This window comes from Callithrix jacchus, chromosome 3, assembly GCF_049354715.1.
Source record: "Callithrix jacchus isolate 240 chromosome 3, calJac240_pri, whole genome shotgun sequence".
NCBI classification, from domain to species: Eukaryota; Metazoa; Chordata; class Mammalia; order Primates; family Cebidae; genus Callithrix; species Callithrix jacchus.
The window spans coordinates 171127959-171152723 of NC_133504.1; the positions used below are offsets into that span (position 1 = coordinate 171127959).

A 24765-nucleotide genomic window follows, 5' to 3' on the forward strand; every position below is an offset into this window, starting at 1 on the left:
GAATAAATTAAAATACACTTAACACTGCAACTAAACTGATTATAATTTAATCTTTCTCTAATTATTCAGAATGCATTCCAGGGTCATCAAGAGAAGCATAAATTATCAGTGCTTGATGACTGTGCAGGAAGTCACAGTTTTTCTAAAATCCTGGTTACTAGATGCTGGTAACAAAGAATTCACTGCAAAAGTTATCATTCAGAGGATTTATGTGGTAGGCATTTCTCTAGGATATGAAGTATGTCATTAATCTGCACCAAAAATAAATTTTCAGCGATGATGAACTAATATTCATAGAGGTAGAATAATGTGCCCAAAGTTCACAACGTGAAAGATTATCAGAGCCAGATTTTGAACACAGATCTGTCTTTAAAGAATTTGCTCTTTCTGAAATTATGTTTTTCGCAGCAGCATAGATGGAGCTGGAGGCCATTATCCTAAATGAAATCACTCAGAAACAGAAAATTAAATGCTGTGTGTTCTTACTTATAAGTCGAAGCTAAACAATGGTACACATGGACACACAAAAGGAAATTAAATGGACACTAGATCTTCCAAAAGTGGGGATAGTTAAAGGATGGATGAAAATTGAAAATTACCTATTGGGTGTAATGTTCACTATTTGGGTGCACAAGAGCCCAAACCTCGCCATTATGCAATATATCCATGTACATTCTGCACATGTACCCCCCTGAATCTATCTAAGTCAACCGGTCAAAGCATACGCTCTTTCACTATGTCAAACAAGCAAATCCTTGTGGCGTAAGAGTATTCATAAAGTTCTCTGCCTGTCTGTACAAAACTTGTACACATTCAAGGGGTCAGGCTATTTATCTTTCTAGAAATGCTAAAGGATTTTTCTAAGTCATTCTTGACATTGTTACCATCTATTCAGAGGACAGCAAACTTTGGCCATGAAATATTTTTGAAGCTTCCTTTTTTTTTTTTAAGGCTGACTTGTCATTCAAAGTATCAAGAACATACCCTGAACATCTTTGGGGGAAAAATATTTTAAGGGAATAAACCCACAAAGCCTCAACCACATAAAAATGATCTACTAATAAATGTATACATTTAAAGTAGACTCATTTACTTTATGTGCTGATCTAATTTTTTATTATTCTGCTCATTTTCAACTACGAAACATATTTGACTTGATTACTACCCATAAAAGAACATGTCATTTAAAATTATTTAAGACTTTGAGCTGTGTCTACATCTATTAAAGAAATGAATTCCACTTGTTGCCAGGAGAGTAAGAAAGGTTATTTCATCAGCAAATGTTAAAGATTCCTCCTCCTACCCTACTCCTGTTAGCTATTGTGTAGTCCGCACTCATGAATGTTTTCACCTGCAACACTGATGGCTTCCTGTTCACCTTCACTCACCAGCACCAATTAAAATTCTTCAGGCTTCAAACACCTTCTCTTCCTCCACCCACAATAGTTTCACTTATTTTTAAAGCAGGCAGTGATTCCCATAATGGACTTTCACAAACAAGGGGGGAAATGTGGCTGAACTTTAGAATAGCACAAACTAATCTCAGGCTGTGATACTGTTTCATCAGCTAATCGCAATCACAGACAGGAGACTTTGCTGTAGATGAGATGACCCTTTTCAACGAGATGGTCCTCCCTCCCCCACCTCTGCACATAGCCTTTTCAGATAAGCCTTAAGAATGACTTTCTAAAAGAAACCGTTTTCATCTCCAGCACCAGGCTGATAGTTTCACTGTATTGAAGAAAATGCTACCTAAATAGTAACTTGGGGTAAAAGCAGCACTGATAGTCATAAGCTCTATGCTCAAAAGTCAGAATGGAAAAACAGACTTGCCTATGAGAAGTCTCTGCACAGACTTAGGATGAGACTGTAATTCTGAAAATGCTGCAACTTGATCCCTCCTCCTAATTCAGGATCTTGCCCAGAAACAAAAGTTGAGTGCTCAAGTTAAATATAAGGAAAGTTAAAATTACTGCGCTAATTGAATTAAATTATGCATTTATGGCAAAGTTCAAAAACTCACGCTTATCTTAAAACTTAATAGATTAGAAGCCTCTTGCCATAATCGTGTTTTGAAAGGTGATTTTACTGCTGGTGATTGTAACTGCTGTGAAGTTGTTCAGCTGGGGATTTTACACTAATGCTTTGAAATGAGTTGGTTCATTCAGTTTCCTCTCTGAGATTTAATGCTCTCTACAGTAACTTTGTTAAACTTGAGGCTGAAGTGCCCTTCTGACTCTGTGAACTCTGAAGGAAAACTTTCTCAAGCAAAGAAAGGTGAGGTTCATTTTCAATGGGAATGAATAGAAGAGGAAACACTCAGATAGAAGGTCAAGAAAATCTGGAACCTGAATCAATATCAATAGAAACAGCATATTGAAGAGCAAGGTCTAATTTTATGCCCATGTAAGAAAGGTATTAAATTTCAAATTAGGTAGCTGGATAAGAAGAATGAAGAGAGGGCTTCTTTTTTTGTATAAAAAAGACCATTAATTATAATTCCTTGGACTAAATTTTATAGCTTAAGAAATTATCCAGAGTTCTAATAAAATGTGATCCGTGACATACTTCTGCAGAAGGAGTATCTAGAAGGTCACAAAATTCTTAGGCTGGCAGTATCCCAAAAGATCAGCTAGTTCAACCCTTTAATTTTTCAATTAAAGAAACCGAGGCACAGAGAGTTTAAGAGATTTTATACACAATAGCTTTAAAACTCTAGTGTATATTTAAATTATTGTTGCCCCAAACAGAAGTTTAATATTGAAAGGATATAATTAGCATTCATGCATATTCCAATGCATACAAATTGTTTAATATAGAATAAGCAATCTGCCACTTCTTTAGAAGTCAAAAAAGCACAATGTGGGTATAAGTCTGTATTTCATTGAAATTCCCTGAAGTAAGTAATTTAGTTTTTCTGCTAATCTAGGCTCAGTCTCCTTATCAGTTACTAAACATTTACTGAGCACTTACTGAATGCTGAGTATATAGCTCAAAACTCCAAAATTTTATTCTGGGCAGAATTTTGTCTGTATGTACATTTCTTCTGCCTATGAGTTCTTATACCTTTTAATAACTTTCATTTTCTCCTAAAAATGGTTTTCTTCTTTTTTTTCAAGGATTATCATGAATGTTGTCTTCAAGAATCAAAGTATTGCTCAAGTTCCATATGTTCAATTTTCTTATTGAACAAGTATTTGTTACAACACTGCAGTTAGAAGCCGATTAAGTGGTCATCAATTTTTAATGTTTTTAATCACAATATTGCTGCTTTTGGTCTACATTGTATCAGACTTACTACTAAAAAAAATAAGACAGAATGCAGTGAACCGATAATTCACACAATTATGAGTCTGTGGAAGTTGAAAGAAACAATAATTATGTCACTATAGAGCAACTGACCAATATAAACAACATTGAAGCTATAAAAAGGTAAGATGAGAAGACTATAGAGAGGAAGCTTATAGAGCTAGTGAGATCAGCGCCTCCTAAAGCCTGATATTCAGCACTGCAAATCCACCATTTCATTTCTTTTCACTGCACCCAGAACTAATCCCTACTGACAAACAAGATCTTTATTTACAAAACCTAATGTCAATGTATTAATTTACAATGAGGAATATATCTTTCCGAACATTGGAAAGCCCCTGTTAAGTTTCCTGAGCTGAAATAGCTAACATTTGACCATCTACTTCTTCGGATTCTTTCCATGAGCCCACAGCTATCCAATAGAATCCTTAACACAGTTATCCAGGCAATGCTTGTGAATCACACTAAAGTTGAACTCTACTGGTCTCATTCAAAGGCAGTGCTTTTTCACTCCCGAGATGACTAAGAGGCAGATAGTAATCTGGTTATTCTGGAGATCAGGGAATAAGAGCTAATGTAGACAGACACTTGAGGACCACTTCATCTACACTCTGGGGGAAACCTGAGAAATTCACCTTGCTTCAATTCTAGTATCCCTCTTATCACTTGAATATTCCATCATGGCTATCTCCTGGAATAGTTTTTAAAAATCATTATTGAATCCTCCCTGAAGCTATCTAGAGAACAGAAAAAAACAGATGCATCAATAAATAATAAAAATCCTTATTGAATTATTTCTCTTCTCCCCCTTACCCTTTTTCTAGTTTCCATTCAGCCAACTCTTCCCATTGGAAAGGCTACTTTTTTTTAGATAAATTATGTTTTAGTTGTTTTCCTTATTGGTCTTTTTCACAGTTATGAAAACAAAAACTGAGCTTCTGCTTACTGTTAGACTACACATTTCCATGAAAAGAAAATGAAAGGTTAGTTTGAAATCATCTGAATTTTTTTTAAAGGCTCTATGTATTCTTAAAATTCACTGGACCTGAGGTAGGAGACCTTACGTAATTATCACTTCAGAGTAGTTGAACCTGAATTTAAAAGCCCAAAGGGAAGTCCACCAGTTGGGGCACAGCATATATATTGGAATACTGCAGACAGAGAATATAATGGTTTCCAGTTAAAAAGCACAAGGGAAGATTCTCTGAGGTGTGATTGAACTTCTCACATGGGCAACTCCCTGAAGCCTGTTCTTGTGAAACAGGTACACCAGGTTCTACGTTTCTAAGAGAATGTGTCTGATAAATGGTTTAGGTTTCTGATCACATCAATATGTGCCTCACCAGACAAGTGTGGTGAAATAGCTTGTCAAAAAACTTACACGAACTTACATAGATAGATAATACACAGAGAGATAGATGGATAAATATATACATACATACATACATACATATATTTCTCTCTGTGTGTGTGAGAGAGAGAGAGAGATTCTGGGCTTTACTACACACTGTATTAATCACTTGGTCATAGTTTTCTAAAATGCCTTAAATTTATCACACTTTTATAGCACTAAAGAAAATGCAGGAAAATAAATCCATAAAATCTAAGAATGTGGATTTTGAAAAGACCCAAATAATGAGCACCAACCCCTTTCCTTGGCAGTGGAGAGTGCTGAGGTCCAGATGATGTATTTTGACCAGAGTGATGGATGTGCTCAGAGCATATGTAGGTATAAATGGTCTCATTTTATTTTCACAACTGACCTTGGGTTAGTTGGGTTAATCAGAACAGATGTTAGGATTAGTCCCATTTTACAGATGAGGAAATTGACATTTAGAGAGTGCTAATGATGACTTACCCAAAGGAAAACCACCAAAACACAGAATTCTGTTCATCTTCCCTCTCCAAACCCTGCAGACTTTCTACTTCAATGTACACTACTCTACCGTGCTTCTCAGTGGGAAGGAAGAGCAAGTGGCAAGTATGCCGCTGATGGAAGTAGTAGGGAAAAATAAGTGAGAAGGGCATCTGGCATATCTCTCTTTAAGGTTAACTGTGTAACCTCTGGCTGTCTGAGTCTAAGTGTGATCTACATATGTAGACTAGTGGGACACAAATATAAGAAATTATTTTCTTCCTGACTTTTCAAATTCCACAAATAAAACTACCATATATCCAAAGGAAATGAAATCAGTGTGTTAAACAGGGACCTGCATTCCCATGTTCATTGCACCATTATTCACAATAGCCAGGATACGGGATCAACCTAAGTGTCTACAATGGATGAATGGATAAAAGAAATGGGGAATACAATGTCATTTTTCACAGATTTAGAAAAAAAAAAATCTAAAATTCCAATGAAACAAACAAAAAAAAAAGAACCCAAGTAGCCAAAGCAACCTTAAGCAAAAGAGCAAAGCCAGAGAAATCACATTACCCAACTTTAAACTATGCTGCAAGGCTGTGGTAACCAAAGTGGCATGGTACTACTACAAAAACAAGCAAACAATGAAATAGAATAGGGAACCCAGAAATAAAGTTGCAGCCATCTACTCTTCAACAAAAAAGTCAGCAAAAATAAGCAATGCAGAAGGTACTTCCTATTCCATAAACGATGCTGAGATAACTTGCTAGCCATATGCAGAAGAATGAAACTGGACCTCATCCTTCACCATATACAAAAAAAATTAACAACTCAAGATGGATTAAAGATTTAAATGTAAGCTCTCTCAAAGTACAGAAATTCTAGAATAAAACCTAGGAAATACCATTCTTAATGTTGGCCTTAGCAAATTATTTATGACTAATTCTCAAATACGATTGCAACAAAAACAAGAATGGATAAGTGGGACCTCATTAACAAAAGAGCTTTTGCACACTGAATATAAACAAAGAAACAAACCAACAGGTTGGTCGCAGTGGCTCACACCTGTAATCCCAGAACTTTAGGAGGCCAAGCGGGGCAGATCATGAGGTCAGGATATCGAGACCATCCTGGCCAACATGGTGAAACCCTGTCTCTACTAAAAATACAAAAATTAGCTGGGCATGGTGGTGAGTGTCTTTAATCCCAGCTACTCGAGAGGCTGAGGCAGGAGAACCACTTGAACCAGGGAGTTGAAGGTTGCAGTGAGCCAAGATTGTGCCACTGAACTTCAACCTGGCAACAGAGGAAGACTTCGACTCAAAACAAAAACAAAAACAAAAAAAAACCTGCCAACAAAGTAGACACCCTACAGAATGTGAGAAAATATTTGCAAACTATACATCTGACAAAAGTCAAATATCCAGAATCTAAAAGAAGCTTAATTCAATAAGCAAAAAACACATGAACCCATTAAAAAGTAGGCAAAGGACATAAACAGACATATCTTAAAAGAAGATACACAGGCAGTCAACAAATATGAAAAAACGTTCAATATCACTAATCAATGGAGAAATGCAAATCAAAACCACAAAGTGATACCATATCACATCAGTCAAAATGGTTGTTATCAAGAAGTAAAAAAATAACAGATGTTGTCAACGCTATGGAGAAAAGGAACACTTACACACTGTTGATGGAAATGTAAATTAGTCCAGCCACTATGGAGAGCAGTTTGGAGGTTTCTCAAAGTGTGTAAAACAGGACTACCATATAACCAAACGATTCTATCACTAGGTATATATCCAGAAGAAAACAAATTGTGCTACCAAATGTGTATATCAATTTGGTAATACAATTCAATCTTAAAGAAAATAAAATTCTGTGATTTGCAACAGCACGGATGAACCTATCGGACATTATGTTAAGTGAAGGAAACCAGGCACAGAAAGACCAATACCACATGATCTCACTTACATGTGAACTCTAAAGAAGTGGATCTCATAGAAGCAGAGAGTAGAATGGTGAGAATAACATCCAACGCTTTAAGGCGTTCAGAGCATTTGTAGACATGAATGATCTCATTTATGGGGCTGGGGGCAGGAGGATTCAGGAGATGTTGTTTCAAAAGATGGAACGTTTCAATTAGATGGGAGGCACAAATTCCAGAGATTTGTCCTACAAGATGGTGACTATAATTAATAACAATGTGCTATATTCTGTTAAATTGCTAAAAGAGTAGATAGATGACAAGCATACCCACCAAGCACAAAAAGATGATAATATGTGAGGTAATGCATGTGTTTAGGCATTTTGGATTGTGTTCATGTTTCAAAGCAACATGTTGTACACAATTAATACAATTTTTGTCAATTTAAAAAATCAAAAAACAAAAATTGCACACTCTGTATACTAGCATCTACTAGCCATTCTCACGCTCAGCCTTTGAACCTCGTTCTTTCTCTGTGTTCTGACCTGGTCCGTTGTGGCTAGCAGCCATCCACTGCAGCCAGAAGCAGCCTTGCTAGCAGTGTGGAGTCCATCCAAATTCCACCCCACATGGCCCCAAAGCCATACAGTTATATGTAACACAAGTTACTAGATGGACTGCTTCCTAGAAGCCAAGGTGCCAAGGTGACAAAGATGTCCTCTGAGAAGCAATAAAACAGTAGATACAAAGTGGGAATCTATATTCAGGTATTTGGGTCTCTCTTCTGAGCTTGCAATGGATTTTTAATTGTTTGGTGTTTCTAAAAGGTCACCGTATTAACCTTTGAGATCTTTCCCTAATGCTTAGGATTTTTTTCCAATGCACATTTAGAAAAACACAGGTGCTTAACACATTTTGTCCAGTTAAATGGGCCTCTGTGATCTGAAATTGGCGTAGGCAGGTGGCTGCCAGCTCTGCACTACTTTGGGAAATGGATGTATTTCTCCTTTACCTGCTCTCCATGGGAAGGTAAAGACGTAGGGGGAGGGAGAATGCCAACAGACAACAGCAGGGTGATTCTGTGCTCAGCATCTTGTCTTGGTGGTATATCCAAGCTGCAAGATTTATAACCTTCTTGTTACAATGTATCAGCTTCAACACTTTTAGTGAAGTCTTCAATAACTTCGATGACATCTTGCTGAGGGGTTCGTCATTAAAAGCGGAAAGCTGGTCATTAACAAACCTTCTCTGCAATCATCTACCGCTGTGCTAACTCAGGCATGGATCTGCCTGGAAAGTTGGACTGGCTCAGAAACTTTTCAGAAGGCTGCATTTTTTTTTAATGTGTGGGGTATATTTCTTCAGGGAAAGAAATATGCCTCCCAATCATTTAGTCATTTATTTCTCATTATTCATTATCTAGCCTTTCCATGATAGAATCAAATTCAACAAATATGTGTAGAACACTGCTACACAGCAGTCATGGTGCTTAGAGCTAAATATATAATTATAAAAAACAGACACAGCTCTGGTTCTCAGAGAATTCACAGCACTGCCACCCCCAAAAGAATTACTCATCATTTTTATAGAATCCTTAGTAAATGTGCCAGACTTCTTTTAGGCAACATAAGCACTATCTTGATAATTTCTTACCACTCTTTAAAAGAATCAATGTTCTTATTATCCCCATTTTAGAGATTAGATGACTGATGTGGTTGCCTGTTTCAGAATTTTCCCAAAGGTTTTGGACTCATGCAGGACAGAACCAGGGTCTCAAACCCATGTTCTCTCCGACTACAAGCAAGCTCATCTACTTTGAACAGGACTGGTACAGGAAGGAAACAAAGAGGATGGTATTCCAGGTGGAGGAAGGATCACAAGCCAGGCTGAAAGCACACATGTGCTGGGTAGGTATGAGGAACAGCCTGCAAACTGCTCAGATTCCCTTTCAAGAGAATTTAGGTGATGGGGGCAGTATCAGCCATTGGAGCAATAACCTCTGGCTCCCCATCCTTCGTCATCTCCTTGAAAGCATTTAGACTGGACTGGTATCCATGTGTGTGTATCTTCGTATGAAACCAAAACTGCCCATTGGCTCTGGAGTATCGAGGACTGGTGTAACTGTTACTAAGGTAATAAAAATTCCTATTATATGAGAAAAGTTTAACCATTTGAACATCATTGAATTCCAAACTTACACAAAGATTCATGTGGCAGAGCAATTCCCAGTTGCTTGACAGCAGTTTCTGCTGTCAACGATTTGACTTTTCACCTAATCTGGTCGCCTCCCAGAGGGAAATAATAAATGGGCCTGCTGCTTTCTCCTCCATGCAATTCAGAACAGAAAAAGCCAGAGGATCAATATTATAACACACATCCGGAAGTTCCACAAAAAGAAAGAGAAACACACAAATATGGGTAAATAGTCTGCTATAATTTGTGGGGGGATAGAAAAATAACAAGTCTTGGAATGGCATTTTTTAATAACAAGAAGAATAACTTGGAGGTAATAGATATATTTTTAAGAGTGCACATTTTGTAATAATAATAATTGTTACCGTTGATTAAGGAGCTACTATGTGTCAGGCAGTTGCTAAGGTAATTTTGCACATTAGCTCTTGAAACTGAATCTCTATATAACAACCCTGCTAGAAAAAAAATAAATAACCATTATCCCCATTTTTATAGATAAGCAAACTGAGGATTAGACAGGTTGAGTACTTTGCTAAAGATTCTTTACTGAATAATTTACAGAACTGGAATGCAAATCTAGTTATACGTTATTTCAAAATTTTGGTACCCTTCACTCTTATCTGTATCTACAGTAATTAAAATATAACCTATTTAAAGGGGTTTAATACAATTAATGCAAAGATTAAAAAGGCACTAGCTGATTTCTCTCTTTTTATTCTTAAAATGACATTTTTTTCTCTTTTTTTTTTTCATATCCCAAAAAGAAACAGCAGCATTAGCATACCTTTTAATGCTCGATTAATTGCTGTGGGATTCTACCTGAAGAGATCAGTAAGACCCCCAAGCGGACCCCATTGATCCAACTCTAGAGTCATTATGTGCCTGTCCGTATGTGTGATGTCGGAGCAAAGGCTTTGTTTTTGGGAATCACAGAAGTTTACACAGAAGTTTAACCATTTGAACATCATTGAATCCCAAACTTACACAAAGAGTCATGTGGCAGAGCTGTCATCCATCTGACTCCCTGGGATTTGGTGAGTTCTCACCTGCAGCGCTTCCCAGGAATATCTTCCTTGGACTGTTATTATTTTTAATTGCTCACAGGTTGCCTCTTACTCGCAAGTTCTTGCCAACCAAAATATCAGCATTACCTTGGAGGAGTCTCAGAAAATTGATTAGGAAGTTCAGCTCTGCTCTTTTGGTGAGAACTAGGATATGGGGCATCTGAGTTGTGCTCAGGTTCACGGAACCTGTCAGCTCTTTCACAGACAGCGTGACGCACTTTCAAATAATACATGCAAGCCCAAAGTAACCAAACATAATGAAAAGTTTCTGTGTGGTGGGACAAATTAGCACTTTAACTCCGAGAGCCCTGAGCTCACAGCTTATATCTAACACCAAATAATTAATAATATAATAATAATATACATATATTCGGCCTCATTCTAGGAAATACTACTTAGTACCTTTATGATCGTCAGCAAATAATGTAGCCTCTATGAAATTCAGTTTCCTCATCTCTAAAGTAGAAGTAATGACCTCATATCATTGTTTTGAGAAGGAATAAAATGATGGTAAAAATTAAAACTCCTTTTGTTCAAGAAATGAAACCCAATTAGAATAAGATGAAGTGCAAAGAGCACTTTATTACAATGAAAGTAATGCCTCTTAAGAACTTGTGTGCAGACAGATCTCAGGATAAACGAAAAGCAGAGGCTCTAGTGATGTCTGGCAGTTCTCCATGTTTCCTTTCCCTTCCCTTAATGCTTGGATATCTTCCCTTCTCACTGTGCCTAAGCTACAGGGTAGAGTCCAGCCACTTGTAGCTCACAAAGCAACATACATCCACCCAACCCAGTCCGAGAGATTAAGAAACTAATTGGTCACGTTCTAAGTCCCAGGGAAGAACTGAAATTGTCCAGCTCATGTCCCATGCCTATCAATTATCTGCTGACAAGGAAGAGGATTGTATTCCACTTACACAGCTGTCCCTATGGTAAGCATGTGGATGGGGAGGTGAGTATTTCATAGAAGAAAGGGGAAAGAGAGTTTCACTACAGAAGAAATCATTGCTGTCCACTATGAGAATACATAAAAAAGTTACCACACCACTATACCTAGTCCAGAACAAATACATTTATGCATATGTTCTTCTTCTCAATATATACATTTCTGCAATTTAAAAAGTCTACAACTTTTTTTAAAAAAAGCAAAACACTGTATCAATTGCAGTGAATATAGCTGACCTACTGTTAAGATTCAGAAGAGAACGTAGATGCTGTAAATAGTAAAAGGTTTATATGCCTAATAAATTTCTTATCAACTAATTTGAAGACAAACTAGAATTTCAACAAATGGAAAAACTGATTTTTTTGGTCCTAACCCTATCCTCCTTTCCTGTCTGTTAGAAAACCAAATCTTCTCACATTTTCCACTTCTCTGTTATTCTTCTATCCTTAAATCACCTTGGTTTGGGAGTCCATCATTGAGTGTTTAGCAATAAAGTTCTAAAGGATGGTATAAAGTACTTGAAACTATTTGAACAAACAATGAAATGCCTCTATATGATTAGTGCTAAGCAGAGTACCAGTCTGGGAACAGGAAAAAAAAAAAAAAAAAAAAGGCTATTTCTATTTATCTCTCTTTTCCTAAAAATACACAGAGCAATTTTAGGCAAGTCATTTGTGTTCCCTGTAGCCATCCATAAATCTGCCTGGTAGTAACTAACCTATTTGTTCTTCAGGATAAAGCCTGAGAATATCAATAGATTAACTATGAACAGGACCTATCTACAGGAAGTGGAGCAGAATCTCAGAAAACTAGAGATTTTCCTCTCTTATCAGAAGATGAACTCCTACCCGAAAGAATCTATTTTGGGTGTAATACAAAATAATTCCTTCACTTGGGTGAAATTGTAAAGATCCAATTGCTCTCTGCCAGTAAGCTCCAGGTCTGAGTGAAGGATCCAGTCAGTAAATTTCAGGTTTTGGGAAAGGATCACTTTGCGTCACTTTCCAGAATCCCTTCTGGTTATTACCAGTGTAACACTGAATAATTTTGGAAAGAATAATGTCAGAACCTCTCAATTAGAATGATAAAGAATAAGTGTGGCTATCAAGGTTTTAAATAAAAGGAAATTTAAAGTCTCATTTTACATTGGATTTTGTTGCTATGATGTGATTCCTTTTTAAGAAGGTGGAATTGGGCTGGGTGTGGTGGCTCATGCCTGAATCCCAGCACTTTGGGAAGCTGAGGCAGGTGGATCATGAGGTCAAGAGTTCAAAACTAGGCTGGCCAGCATGGTGAAACCCTGTATCTACTGAAAAAAAAAGTACAAAAATTAGCTGGGCATGGTGGCAGGTGCCTGTAGTCCCAGCTACTCGGGAGGCTCAGGCAGGAGAATTGCTTGAACCCAGGAGGTGGAGGTTGCAATAAGCCAAGATTGCGCCATTGACTCCAGCCTGGGCAAGAGAGCGAGACTCCATCTCAAAAAAAAAAAAAAAAAAAGGAGGAATTAAATTTGAGAAGCAGCAAATAATGGGAGAGGAGTTTGCTAACTGGTCTAAAATCGTGTGTTACCAGTTAAAGCTTATTCCTTCATGACTGCTTTCAAATATGATAAGAATTCATATGAAAAGAATTCCACGGAGGGAAAAGAGGCACTAAATAATAACTTTATCTTAAAACACAACTCACATTTTCCATATGACAATAAAAATGTTTCTAACTGTGCTGCATGGTTACAGCTTAAATGCAACATACATTGATGGAAGACTCATGCCATTTTGAAGTTTATTGCACAGATGCTTAATTTGGGTTCTTTAAAAATCATGTCATTTCATTTTTTGGTAGTTAGGATATTAAAATATGCAAATAAGCATGTTATAGTTGATCAGTGCTAATCTGTTTTGTAATAACTGATGTTCTCTCTCCCAACAGCCACCACTCCTTCTGTTCTTGTCACCTTCACCCAGGAGTCACAAAATGCTGAAGACAGTCACTTGTGACTTGATTCAATTTCAGGAGGTTGTAGCTAGGCCAAAATCCTCCCCTTCCTCTCTTCTAAATATTTTTCCCCTTTCCTAACTATATGACTTTATATTGATTTACATGGATTTCAGCTTTCAAAAATCATTGGTTTTGCTGAATGCAAATAAGCAAATGGGAAAATTATATTAAGACTGCACAATTGATCGTTCATCATCTCAAACGGTACCTTTGAGCAGTTCCTGAAATGTCTGTCTGAAATACTCCCAGCGTTGAGTGTCATCAAGAGGTGCCGGGTCACTCTGGGGAAATCCATTCTCAGTGATATAAATTACAGGGTTATTATATGTATCCTAGAACAAAGAGAACAGAAGTTTAATTCCAAACAGATGTTTAAAAAAAAGAAAGCTCATAAAACCAGGTGCATTACCCTCTATCTTCGGTATGCTACAACCCCAAAACTAGTTTTCATCATATTGCACTGACCCTATTAACTTAATTTTCCATGCAATGACCTTTTATAACTAACAATGGAAATGCAAAACTGTGCAAATGTCCATGAAGACAGTCCAATGACTCTTATTATAATGAAAAGACAGAAATGTCTTTCTTCCATCAGCATCTGTTGATTGTCACTGCTCCTTAACCCCTCAGTCCTGCCGGCAGCTACATTCTACATCCCCCACAGGAGGGGTCCTAAAAACCTGTACTTGAAATTTTAATTTCAGCTAACTGGATGTCATCCAATATAGCTGAGACTCAAAAAAAGAGATCCAGCTATCACAATCCTTAAAATGTCTTTTAGTAATCGCAGTTGTGACACCAGATTGAAAAATATGTCCAAACTACTTCTATATACAAAACTAACTTTAACAACAAATCCTAGACTTTGCCCACTGTGTTTGAAGCCTTTACCAGCTAGTTACCCCTCACCAACTCAAATCCAAATCTGCTCTTCCCAGGCCAGCAAATGTATATGCTATTAACTTAAAATAATTCTTTTTCAGGTCCATATATACATATACATATGCCTGTCTTGCCCACCTTCACATATTTGAGTGTATATGGACACATAAAAAAGGCATGCATTCACCTTAATATATTTCAGTAGCTTACGTACTCCCCATGGTACCACATAGATCCAGTCCACATTTTTCCAAGATGGATCTGGAAAAAATTCAATCTCCACATCCTGGAGAATGCCTAGTTCTCCTTTCCTGTTCTCCTGGTACTTGATTAAACGAGTTGTATAATATTGCACAGCAAAAAAATCAGCAGTGCCTTTGATCATTTTCTTCTCTTCTTCTGTGAATTCCGGAAGCCTTGACGATGGATACCCTTGCTTTTGACTCATGGAGGCAATCTGAGACTTGACAACTTCAGGATAATCACCATCAATGAATATGGGTTTAGCAAAGAAATCCAGATGGAAAGTGATGGCTCTTTTAGCAGCTTCCTGGTCAGATACTGAGTTTGGATCTGCTGGTTCCAACCAGGTCGCAAAAAGTGATAGGGACACCAGACCTTTCTGCTCTTTTCGAAATAAGGAATCATAGCTGTGCCAGGATCTGGCATGAGCCTTAATCAAATTATGAGCTGCCTGATAACCTCCTGTTCCACAGTGAGGGACACCTGGAGGAAAGATACCTAAGTCATATGCCATCATGGAAAGAATATTAGCTTCATTTATGGTGATCCACTGCTTGACACGATCCCCAAAAGTACTGAAGCAAAACTGAGCATATTTGTCAAAGAATTCAATGATTGCCTCTGACAACCAACCTCCTTGGTCTTCTAAAGCCTGAGGTAAATCAAAGTGGTAGAGTGTCACAATGGGAGTAACCCCATTTGTTAACAAATCGTCGATGATCTTGTTGTAATAATCAATTCCTAGGAAGAAAAAAAAAAGTCACCCTAAGAAGAAAAGCTACTTATAGTATGTTGGCAATAAGTTTTAAAAAGAGATAAGATCAAGAACAATTTTCTGAATGACTTTTATTCAAAACAAATTTATTACTTCCTCAATATAATTAATAAAAGACTGAGAGGAACGATTGAGAACTCTGAAGAAGAGTAATTGATCAAGAAGTAAGAGTGTAATGGGGTGACATGATTGAGAGATAAACGTATTGAAATGGATACATCTGGGCAGATCGCTGTTACCTGACTTTGTGTTATTTTCATACTTATTAAAATGATTTTATGCATTTCTATGTATACTCATTTTGTCTCTTAGTCCCACCAGACTACAAGCCACCATGCCCAGCTAATTTTTTGTATTTTTAGTAGAGACGGGGTTTCACCATGATGACCAGGATGGTCTCGATCTCTTGACCTCATGATCCACCCACCTCAGCCTCCCAAAGTGCTGGGATTACAGGCTTGAGCCACTGCGCCCGGCCTCATATGTATTTCATTCATTCATCATTTGTTTGTTAATTCCTTAAAAACACATTTATAGAGAAACTACTATATGCTTGACATGCAAACATAAGCAAAACAACCATCACCCTTGTCCTCAGGGAGTTTATTAGCAGAAACTATAAAAAAATTCATAAACAATTACAATAGAGTACCAGATGAAGTACAGAGTCCTACTTAAAATATGGGAAAGGGTATCCATCCTAAACTCAGGGTATTTGAAAATATTGTGAAAGCAAATGTAGCATAATGGTTTCCAGAGTAAGTCATGGTGCCGGACCACTTAATTCTGTCCTACCTCTTTCACCTACTATCTCTGCGACCTTGAGCAAGTTGCTTAACCTCTCTGAATTATCTTTTCCTGCATGCAAAATGTGGTTAATAATAGAAACCTTCTTCAATTAATTGTTGTGAGTTTAATGACTTGATAAATTAAACATGTTTGGAACAGTTCTTGGCATAAGGTGAGGGCTCAGTACGGGTTAGCTATCATCGAAATAATAATTATTGTTATTAGTGACATCTAAGCTGATATTTAAAATATGACACACATTACCCATGTAAGGTAAGGAGAAAACTGTGATTCTGGAAGAGAAAAAGAGGAAGAAAAAATATGAAAAGAAAAGGGAAATGTTAAAATAAAGACCACTCAAGTGAGAAAAACAAAAACCAGACTATCTACTCAGAGTTTGCTCTAGCAGGAGTCTGCCACCAATACTTGCATTTGGCAGGTATCCAAATGCAGTCGGGACAGAGGAAAAGCTTTATAGTGGAAGAAAGAGAACCCTTGAGTGCGCCCTGATTAAAGGTTGTTGACATGGGGAAGCTGTAGGAGAGCTAACTAGAAGCAGGGCATCTTGTGTTAATTAGTTTGGGGAGCACATGTGATTTTTCTCTGGTTGCTCCTGAGTTGGAAGCAGGGAGCAGGGGGCAGAAAATAGAGAAGGTATCAGTTGACCAAGCTGTGACTACTCTGGGCTGATTGCTGCAGAGGCTGTGGTTTGGCTTCCTGGGCTTCCTTTGTCAGTCAGAGTTTTATTATCAGATATGGCCTGGCCAGTGTTTGTACATTCACTCTCTTTTTGGGAACTTAAAGTTCAGTGTAAGGAGAGTTATCAAAGGAGGAATAAGAATGGTGAGAGATGAGCTAGGTAAGCAGAAGCCAAATTATGCACAATCATGTGTTTTCTCTCTGCCTGGGTAAGTGGTTATCTTTGACACCAGCTCATTTACTTTGCAAACTAGAATGTACTGTGAATCATGCATAACAACTCCATATTTGGAAGACACACTTTTGAGCTATTTCTCACTTAGTAGCAAAATAACTCCTCCTCCCCCACCAGAGATGTTCATTCTTTAATCCATGAAATGGGTCAACACGTTACCTTACATGGCAAAAGGGACTTGGCAGTTGCAATTAAGGTATGGACCTTTAATTGTGAAGAGTTCTTCAGACTGTCCAGATGCATCCAATGTAACCATATGAGTTTTTAAAAATGGAAGAGTAAGACAGAAGAGTGAATCAGAGAGATGCAGCAATGGAAGAAAAGGTGAGGAAGTGGCAGCTTGAGAGAAACTCAACCCACTATTGCTGGCTTTGAAAATGGAGGAAGGGGACCGCGAGCCAAGGAATGCAGATGGCCTCTTGAAGCTGAGAACAGTTCGTAGCTGATAGCCATCAAGGTTATAGAGACCGTGGTTCTACAATCACAAGGAAATGAGTTCTGCCAACAACCTGAATGCATCAAAAGACAGACTCTTCCAAAGATCCTTCAGAAAGAAATTCAGCCTTGTAGGTATCTTGATTTCAGCCTCACAGAGACCCATGTCAAACTTCTGACCTACAGAACTCTAAAGTTTTAGGCAACTAATATGTGATAATGTATTACAGTGGCAGTAAAACTAATACACTCATCAAAATGTATAACTTTTCCTTTCTCTCTCTCAATGAAAGAGTATTTATTTTACCATCCCATCCCTGGGCCCCTGTAACTCACATTTCTACATTTGTAAATGAGGTATCTAGAGATAGTATGTTAAAATAATCTGGGTATTAGTATGTGTGAGGGTTTTTATAGCCAACTCTTTCCATTGACTTTGAACATGAAAATAATATTAGCTTTTATTTATTGAACTCATACCATAAGTAGAAGATGTTATACATTTTGCTAAATCCAAACACTAAGCTCTAGAGATGGGTGTTTTTATTCCCATTTAAAAATGAGAAAACTGAGATTTAAGGAGTCTCAATATTGTTACGTTGCATGGCCCATGTTTAATCCCAGTCTGTCTCACTACAAAGACTGGGCTGTTCTCAATACAACATCCCACTTCTCATGTTCCTGAGCCAGAAATATGTGACTCTATTTTACCAGCCTTCATGGTCACCTCCTTTAGACTTGATCACAATACCAAGTTCCTTTTTTCCCCCTTTGTGGAGAAGTCATTAATAATGGTGGGTCAATGTAATTCAAACAACATGATAACTGTCCATTGAAATAAAGATAAGTAAATTTTAAGAAATTTTTTCCTCAGCGCAGCAGAGAAACAGAGCATAATTAATATTCACTATCCCAGAATTAAGCACTTTACTTCTTGGTCATACAATTTATTCAGTGTTGTAACGAGCCTTTCCACAAAGCAGTGGAGTTGGATTTTTAGGAGGAGAGCCCCAGACTCAGAAAACTCAGCCAAAGGATCTTGGAAAAATCACTTGGTCTGTCTATACCTCAGTATCCTCATCTGTAAAATGGGAACAATAATACTGCCACCTTATGAGCGTGTGAGTATTGAATGAGAATAAATTTATCAAAGGGTTATTTAACTTTGTTTTTCAGAGTGGTGTAAGTCACTGATAAACAAATTCTCTGAATAAATGTGTTTTTTTTTAAATGATCATCTGTTACCAATCTAGGGCTTTTGAAACTGAGATGTCATCTGGATCCCATTCTGCTTCTGGATATTTAGAACAGAATTGATTATTTTAAGGATTAAAACTTCTATAGCTTTCTTTCATAGTCAATATCTTCTCTGTTTTAATTAAACTCATTTCTGCTTATTCGATCTTAGAAAACATGAAATATGTCTGAGATAGAGGTCTTCTGGATATCAGAAAAATAAACCAGATGAACTCAAATACAAAGGTGGCACTGGGGGCAGTTGGGAAGTAGATGCAGATGCAGTGGACATTATTTGAAATGACAGAAATAGAACAGGGACGCAATGACAGAAAATAACAGCAAGTGGAACTCAAAGGAATTGAAGCTGCAAGCTGAGAAAATCTTTGCTTCTCAAGGAAAACTGGTCTCTTCCATACGAATTTCTTTCAACACATCTGTTCCATTTCTTTTCTTCCTTCAGAAACAGTTTTCCCTTCTGATTCAAGCAGCAGAGATAAAACCAAAAATATATATTTAAGAAAGTTTTCTTTACACATCCAATCTGTCCTGATCTCAAAATGGCCATCCCACCTGCCAAAGCTACTTCTGTGCCCCAGTGCCAACCACCAGCCAACTCAGCCTCTCAGTACCTCGATTCCAAACATCCTTTAGGGAGGAAAACAATGGGGAAAGCTTATTTTCTTCAGTGAGGTCACAGTTCATTATACATCACAGGGAAAAAAAGTCTTTCCTTTATCCGGTCAGCTGTGACCTGGAGTCAAGCAGGATTATATGAAACAAAGATATAAGGAAATTCCCTTAGAAGAGGGTGTGGCCAGAATTTGCAAAGATTATGTCTCAAATTAAAAAAATTTTTTGATCTAGAATCCTCTTTCAACAAACAAAGTAATGTAGAATTCACTTTGGTCTCCAGCCTACCATGCATCAAGTTCACAACTCTCTTTGGTTCACACCTTTCTAGGTTGACACCATCAGTTTCTTTAACTGCCCTGTGTTCTCCTGCCACACTGCCTGTATCAGTTTCCTATCGCTGCTAAAAACAAATTAACACAAACTTAGCGGCTGGACCAACACAAATGCATTATGTTACAGTTCCTGGGCCAGAGGTCCTGCTCATTGGGCTAAAATTAAGATGTCAGCAAGGCTGCATTCCTTCTGTAGGCTCTCAGGTAGAATCCATCCTTCTACCTTTTCCAGATAGTAGAGGCAACCTGCATTCCTTCCCTCGTGGCTTCTCCCATCCTCACCCTCACCTCTTCCCTTCGACCTCTGCTTTAATCATTATATATCCTTTTTAATCTCTTCTCTCTGACTCTGATCCTTCTACCTCTCTCTTTTAAGGACTCAGGTAATTACACTGGGACCACGCAGATAGTCCGGAACAATCTCCTCCTCTCAAAACCCTTCCCTTAATCACATCTATAAAGTTTGTTTTACCATGCAAGCTAATATACCTGCAATTCCTAAGAATCAGAACATGAACACTTTTGGAGGGCCATTTTCAGTCTATTATAGTGCCCAACACAGAATACAAGATTAATGTTTGTTTAGTTAATTTATTTAAGTCGTTCCTGCTAAGCACACTCATATTTTAAATCTTAAAGTGAGCAAGAAATTCTGCATAAATATTCCCTCTTTTTTTTATTTCCAATGCTTGGGCTTCCCACTAATCGGCTGAAATCTGCATTTGTGGCAGATATGAAAATGTCCTTGAACAGTTGAGAAATACAGGAATATGTGATTTCAGTTGCCAACTCCATCTTTTCTTGTTAAACCTTGAAAAACCAACATTTGAAAGAGACAGACTGTGTAACAATTCCACTTCTTAAAAATATTCTTCCAGTTTGGGAACAAAGAATTTTACAAGTTTCCAAATGTCCTGTAATCAAGCTTTGAAATGAATAGTCAAACACAAAAAGGGGTTCCTTGGGAAGAACAGCGACAGGGAATTTCTAACTCTTTGCATGTTTTTTGAGAAAATGTTTAAACAGGGGGAAAAAAGATGGCCTTTCCAAGTTAAAACCATTCCAACTGCTTCAACAGATCACTGCACAAGAATGAGCAACTGCTTATTGAAATTCCACCTCCTGGATGCACCTCCAGTGCCCTCTTGTTCAAAGCCAAGTCTGCAATATTAATCAACTATGGTTTTACCAAAGCTAGGGCCAAACACAAAAAGCTCAGTGCTACGGGCATGTGATCCCCACATGAGATCTGCATGAGCAATTTCTCCACAATATTCAGGCAGCTTCTGTGACTCCAGTACCGCCACCTCCATTCTCCAGCGGCTCCTGTTTCTTTGCTCTTGGACTGCTGATCTACAATGTGTCTCCATAAACTTCTGAGTATCTCCAGTTGGTTTTCAAAGCTTAGTATGTTGACATATTGGTACAGGTCCACAATCTCTTATCTGAAAATCTTAGGCGCATATCAGTTCAGAATTTTAAGGAAACACAGAACATATACCAAATATTAACACCTCCAGTGAATCTGAGTCAGTATCTTTTAATATTTCTGCAAATAGATAAATACTCCCACCAAATAGAATAAATCAAGATTATTTTAAATATTCACAACAATTCAAGTCAGCTTTTGCTGCCAGTTTCATTTTAGAAAGATTTCATAATAAAAGCCTTTTGGGGTTTAGATTCAGATATGGCATTGAGGACCAACACCACACGTTGGTGGGTTTTTGGTTGTTGTTGCTGTTTACTACCCAAATGGAAGATCAGCAAAAACTCCAAACTCCTGGAATGAGTACAAGGAGTCTTAGTGCCGCGGCGCCTCTACTTCACTTAAGCAACAGGGAAACTGTGGCACAGAGAATTCAAGTGGTTTGGCCAGACTGAGATCTAGACTGTCACACAAACCTGCGTTGAACCTAACTAACTTTGTCAACTTGGCAAATTTATGCCTAACCTTACCTCCCACGTTAGCATTACTCCTTCTGTTTAGAGATGCCCCTCACTCAGAGGGCTGTTATGAACACTAAGTCAACAAAATTAAGTGCAATGTTTGCATGGTGAGCTGTGTATAATCTATGCTCAATGAAAGGTAAGTATTACTATCCTTAGGTGATTTTTATGATTTTTATCAATCTAATTCAATTGAATTCAGTAATTGCTACTGTATCCCTCCATGGATGGTGCTGAACTAGATTACAAGGGTAACAGGGCAGAATTATCTACCCATTACACTGTAAGCAATTCCAGGGATTCTCTAATATGCATGTTATGACTACTTAGCACAGTCCCTGACCCCAGGGACATTCAGCACACTTTGGTTGAATTGAATTCAACTTAAGGCACCCACAGTCTAACATGGGATATGGTAACAGTTAACAATGAAGAAGGTGAGAAATATTCTAAGAGTTTTGCAAAGTGCCATGAGAATAGAGAGAGAGAGAGAGAGAGAGAGAGAGAGAGAGAGAGAGAGAGAAAGAGAGATTTTTTTCTGGCTTAGAATAGAGAAAGACTTTAAAGAAGAGGGCAATTGCGGGAGACCTAAACAGCAGCACAGGCCTTCAGTAGGTATAGCTGGAGTTAAAGAAAGCCCATTCCAGGCAGAAGAAAAAGCTTCAGAAAATTTCTACAAGGCAGAAAACTGCATGGTATGTTTAATAAGTAGTGGGTTACTTATACTTACAGATAAAAGATTACAGACCTGTACCAGTATGTGTTAGGGATGTTGCATATGCATAAGGGAGTTTAAGCCTGCAAAGTTTTAGAGGTGATTAAGTCTAAGTCAAATAGAGCCTGGAATCATATATGAAGAATGGACTACATATTGAAGCTTTTTTATGCTTCAATAAAGCATAAATTTATTTTTTTATGACTAAAATTATTTTAGTGACTAAATTATTTTTTTAATCTTGCCTCATTTTTATCAGGCGATGATCCAAACCAGTACAATATGGGTCAATTTTTAGAAAAATTGCTATGATGGCATCTTATAGAAAGTAAAGGATAGAGAGGGGGGAAAACAGATAGATCCATCAAGGATATATCAAAAAGCCCTGTGAGAATGATAAATGCCTAAACTAGGGCAGGCGCGAAAAGAGCAGTTAGAAGATAGGTTAAAAAGTCATAATTAGAATGGACTATATTCAGCAATGCATTAGAGGAAGGAAGAAAAGACAAGAGAGAATTCAAAGGTTACTTTCGGTTTTTAGAGTTTGGAGTATGGTGGTGTCAGAAAGAAGGGAGAATACTGAAGTTGGATTAGGAAGATTGAAGATTATGAGTTCACTTTGAAACTAAACAGCAGATTACATCTCGTTCAATGTAAAATATAAAACTGATGGCAGATAGTAGACGTTCAATCAGCAGCAACGGCTCATGGGCCAATGTCTTAGAGTAAGAAATGGGTCTGCTGATCCTGAACTGTCCCTATTTGGGGGAAGCTACGCTAAGGCCGATGCTACATGTGAGTTCATGAGTTGCAATTATATTTCATGCGAAGATTACCTCACCTTAAATAAACAAGCTTTTCAAGTGCACAGGCTCATCTGGAAATTGTCATCAAGGGTTGTTCTATATCGACAATCACATAAGTTATTCATGAATAATGCCTTTGTATTAATGAAGGTTCTTTGGGTGGGAAGTATGGCAAGGCAAGCAGGTGCTCTCTTAGGTCATGCAAGCAATCGGCCATCCTGCATTTAAGAGGCTCTCCTTAAATTGTATGCTGTAGGCACCTCCTTGCTTCATCTAGTCCCAGCCCTATGGAAGGTGTAAAATCTTTTCCAACACAAAGTAGTAATAAAGTATCTTTATTAAGAAGCCATATGTTGTAGCACAAGGGTTGGCAAACTTTTCCCATAAAGGACCAGATAGCAAATATTTGAGACTGCAGGTCATATAGTCTCTGCCCCAACTACCCAATTCTGCCATTATAGTGGAAAAGTAACCTTCGATGATGTGTAATGAACAGGCATGGCTATGCTTCAATTAAACTTTATTTACAAAAATACGTGACAGGCCACATTTGGCCTTTGGGTCATAGTTTTCCAACCACGTTTTGTGGAATGAGCTACCTAAACCTTAGGTCTGCCATTTGCCAAATATGTGGATTTGGACATACACTTCTGTAAAATATGATCACTATGCCTTCCTTACTGTTGGTAAGGATTATAGAAAATGGGTGTAAAATGCCTCATAAATAACAGGCATTCAATACAGCAGTGAGTGGCATTTTTATTTATAAGTCATAATAAGAATAATAGCTAACACTTACTAAATGCTTATGAAATGAAACAAAGATTGTTTCATTTAACCTTCCAGCAACTGTCTGAATTAGTCACTATCACAGCATTCTTTTCTATTCATGGGGAAACTGAGGCACTGAGAGATGCCCAAGAGATGTTCATATAGATAGAAAGTGATGCAGCTGGCACTTTAGCTTAAATAAGTGAACTCCGGGGGGGCTTGATGCTAACCCCTATGCTAGTTAATTAGCTCCACTAATTCAGCCCTAATTGAAGTGCTTAGAATCATCTCAAGTTCTTCAGGACTTTTCGTAACTCATCACAGGGTTACACAACTTAAAATAGTTTAATACAAATTTTTAAAATTTACCTTCAGATTAACATTCGTGTTACATAATAAAACACTTATTCTAACCTCCCTCCCACTCACCACCCCCCATCTCCACCCAGAAAAGATCTCAAGAGTCAAAGGAAACCAAAATATTACTGTGAGAACTAATGCAAATCCATTTCAAAAAATGTATCCTATAATCACTCTAAAAACTTACAATTTCAAAGCTACATTGCAGAATAGCATACTGGATTAATTATGCCAGACTGCAGCAATAACCTTGAATTAAAGCTGCAACCTTCTATTTTTAAGAAACACTTGCCTTTCTGGTTGATGAAACCTGTCGTCCCATCAGGTAACAGACGTGACCAGGAAAGAGAGAAGCGGTAATGAGTCAATCCAAGCTGTTTGATACATTTCAAATCTTCCTCCCACAGAGTGTAGCTGCCACAAGCTACATCGCCAGTCTGGTTCTTGAAAACTCTCTCTCCTCCCTGATGAGTAAATGTGTCCCAGACACAAGGCCCTTTTCCATCTGCATCCCAGCCTCCTGAGAAAAAGAAGAAAATGAAACAGTTACACTCTTGACATCAAGAGGCATATGTGGAATGTAAATATTTGTCA

The 24765-nt window shown here is 37.7% G+C and overlaps 1 protein-coding gene across 3 annotated transcripts in view; it reads right to left on the reverse strand.

Annotated features, from left to right (window-relative positions):
- The window catches only part of GBA3 (glucosidase, beta, acid 3 (cytosolic)), a 123358-nt gene that overhangs the window by 55771 nt on the left and 42822 nt on the right, over positions 1-24765 (reverse strand). For all 3 annotated transcript variants that reach the window (XR_004741025.3, XM_035293954.3, XM_078367998.1), the window contains exons 2-4: positions 24464-24691; positions 14377-15173; positions 13513-13636 (exon numbers count right to left, since the gene is read on the reverse strand). Coding sequence is in view for 2 of the 3 variants with exons in the window: in XM_035293954.3 (XP_035149845.1) it covers positions 13513-13636; positions 14377-15173; positions 24464-24691 (1149 nt within the window). In the remaining variant the exon portion in view is untranslated. The remainder of the gene's footprint in view (positions 1-13512; positions 13637-14376; positions 15174-24463; positions 24692-24765) is intronic.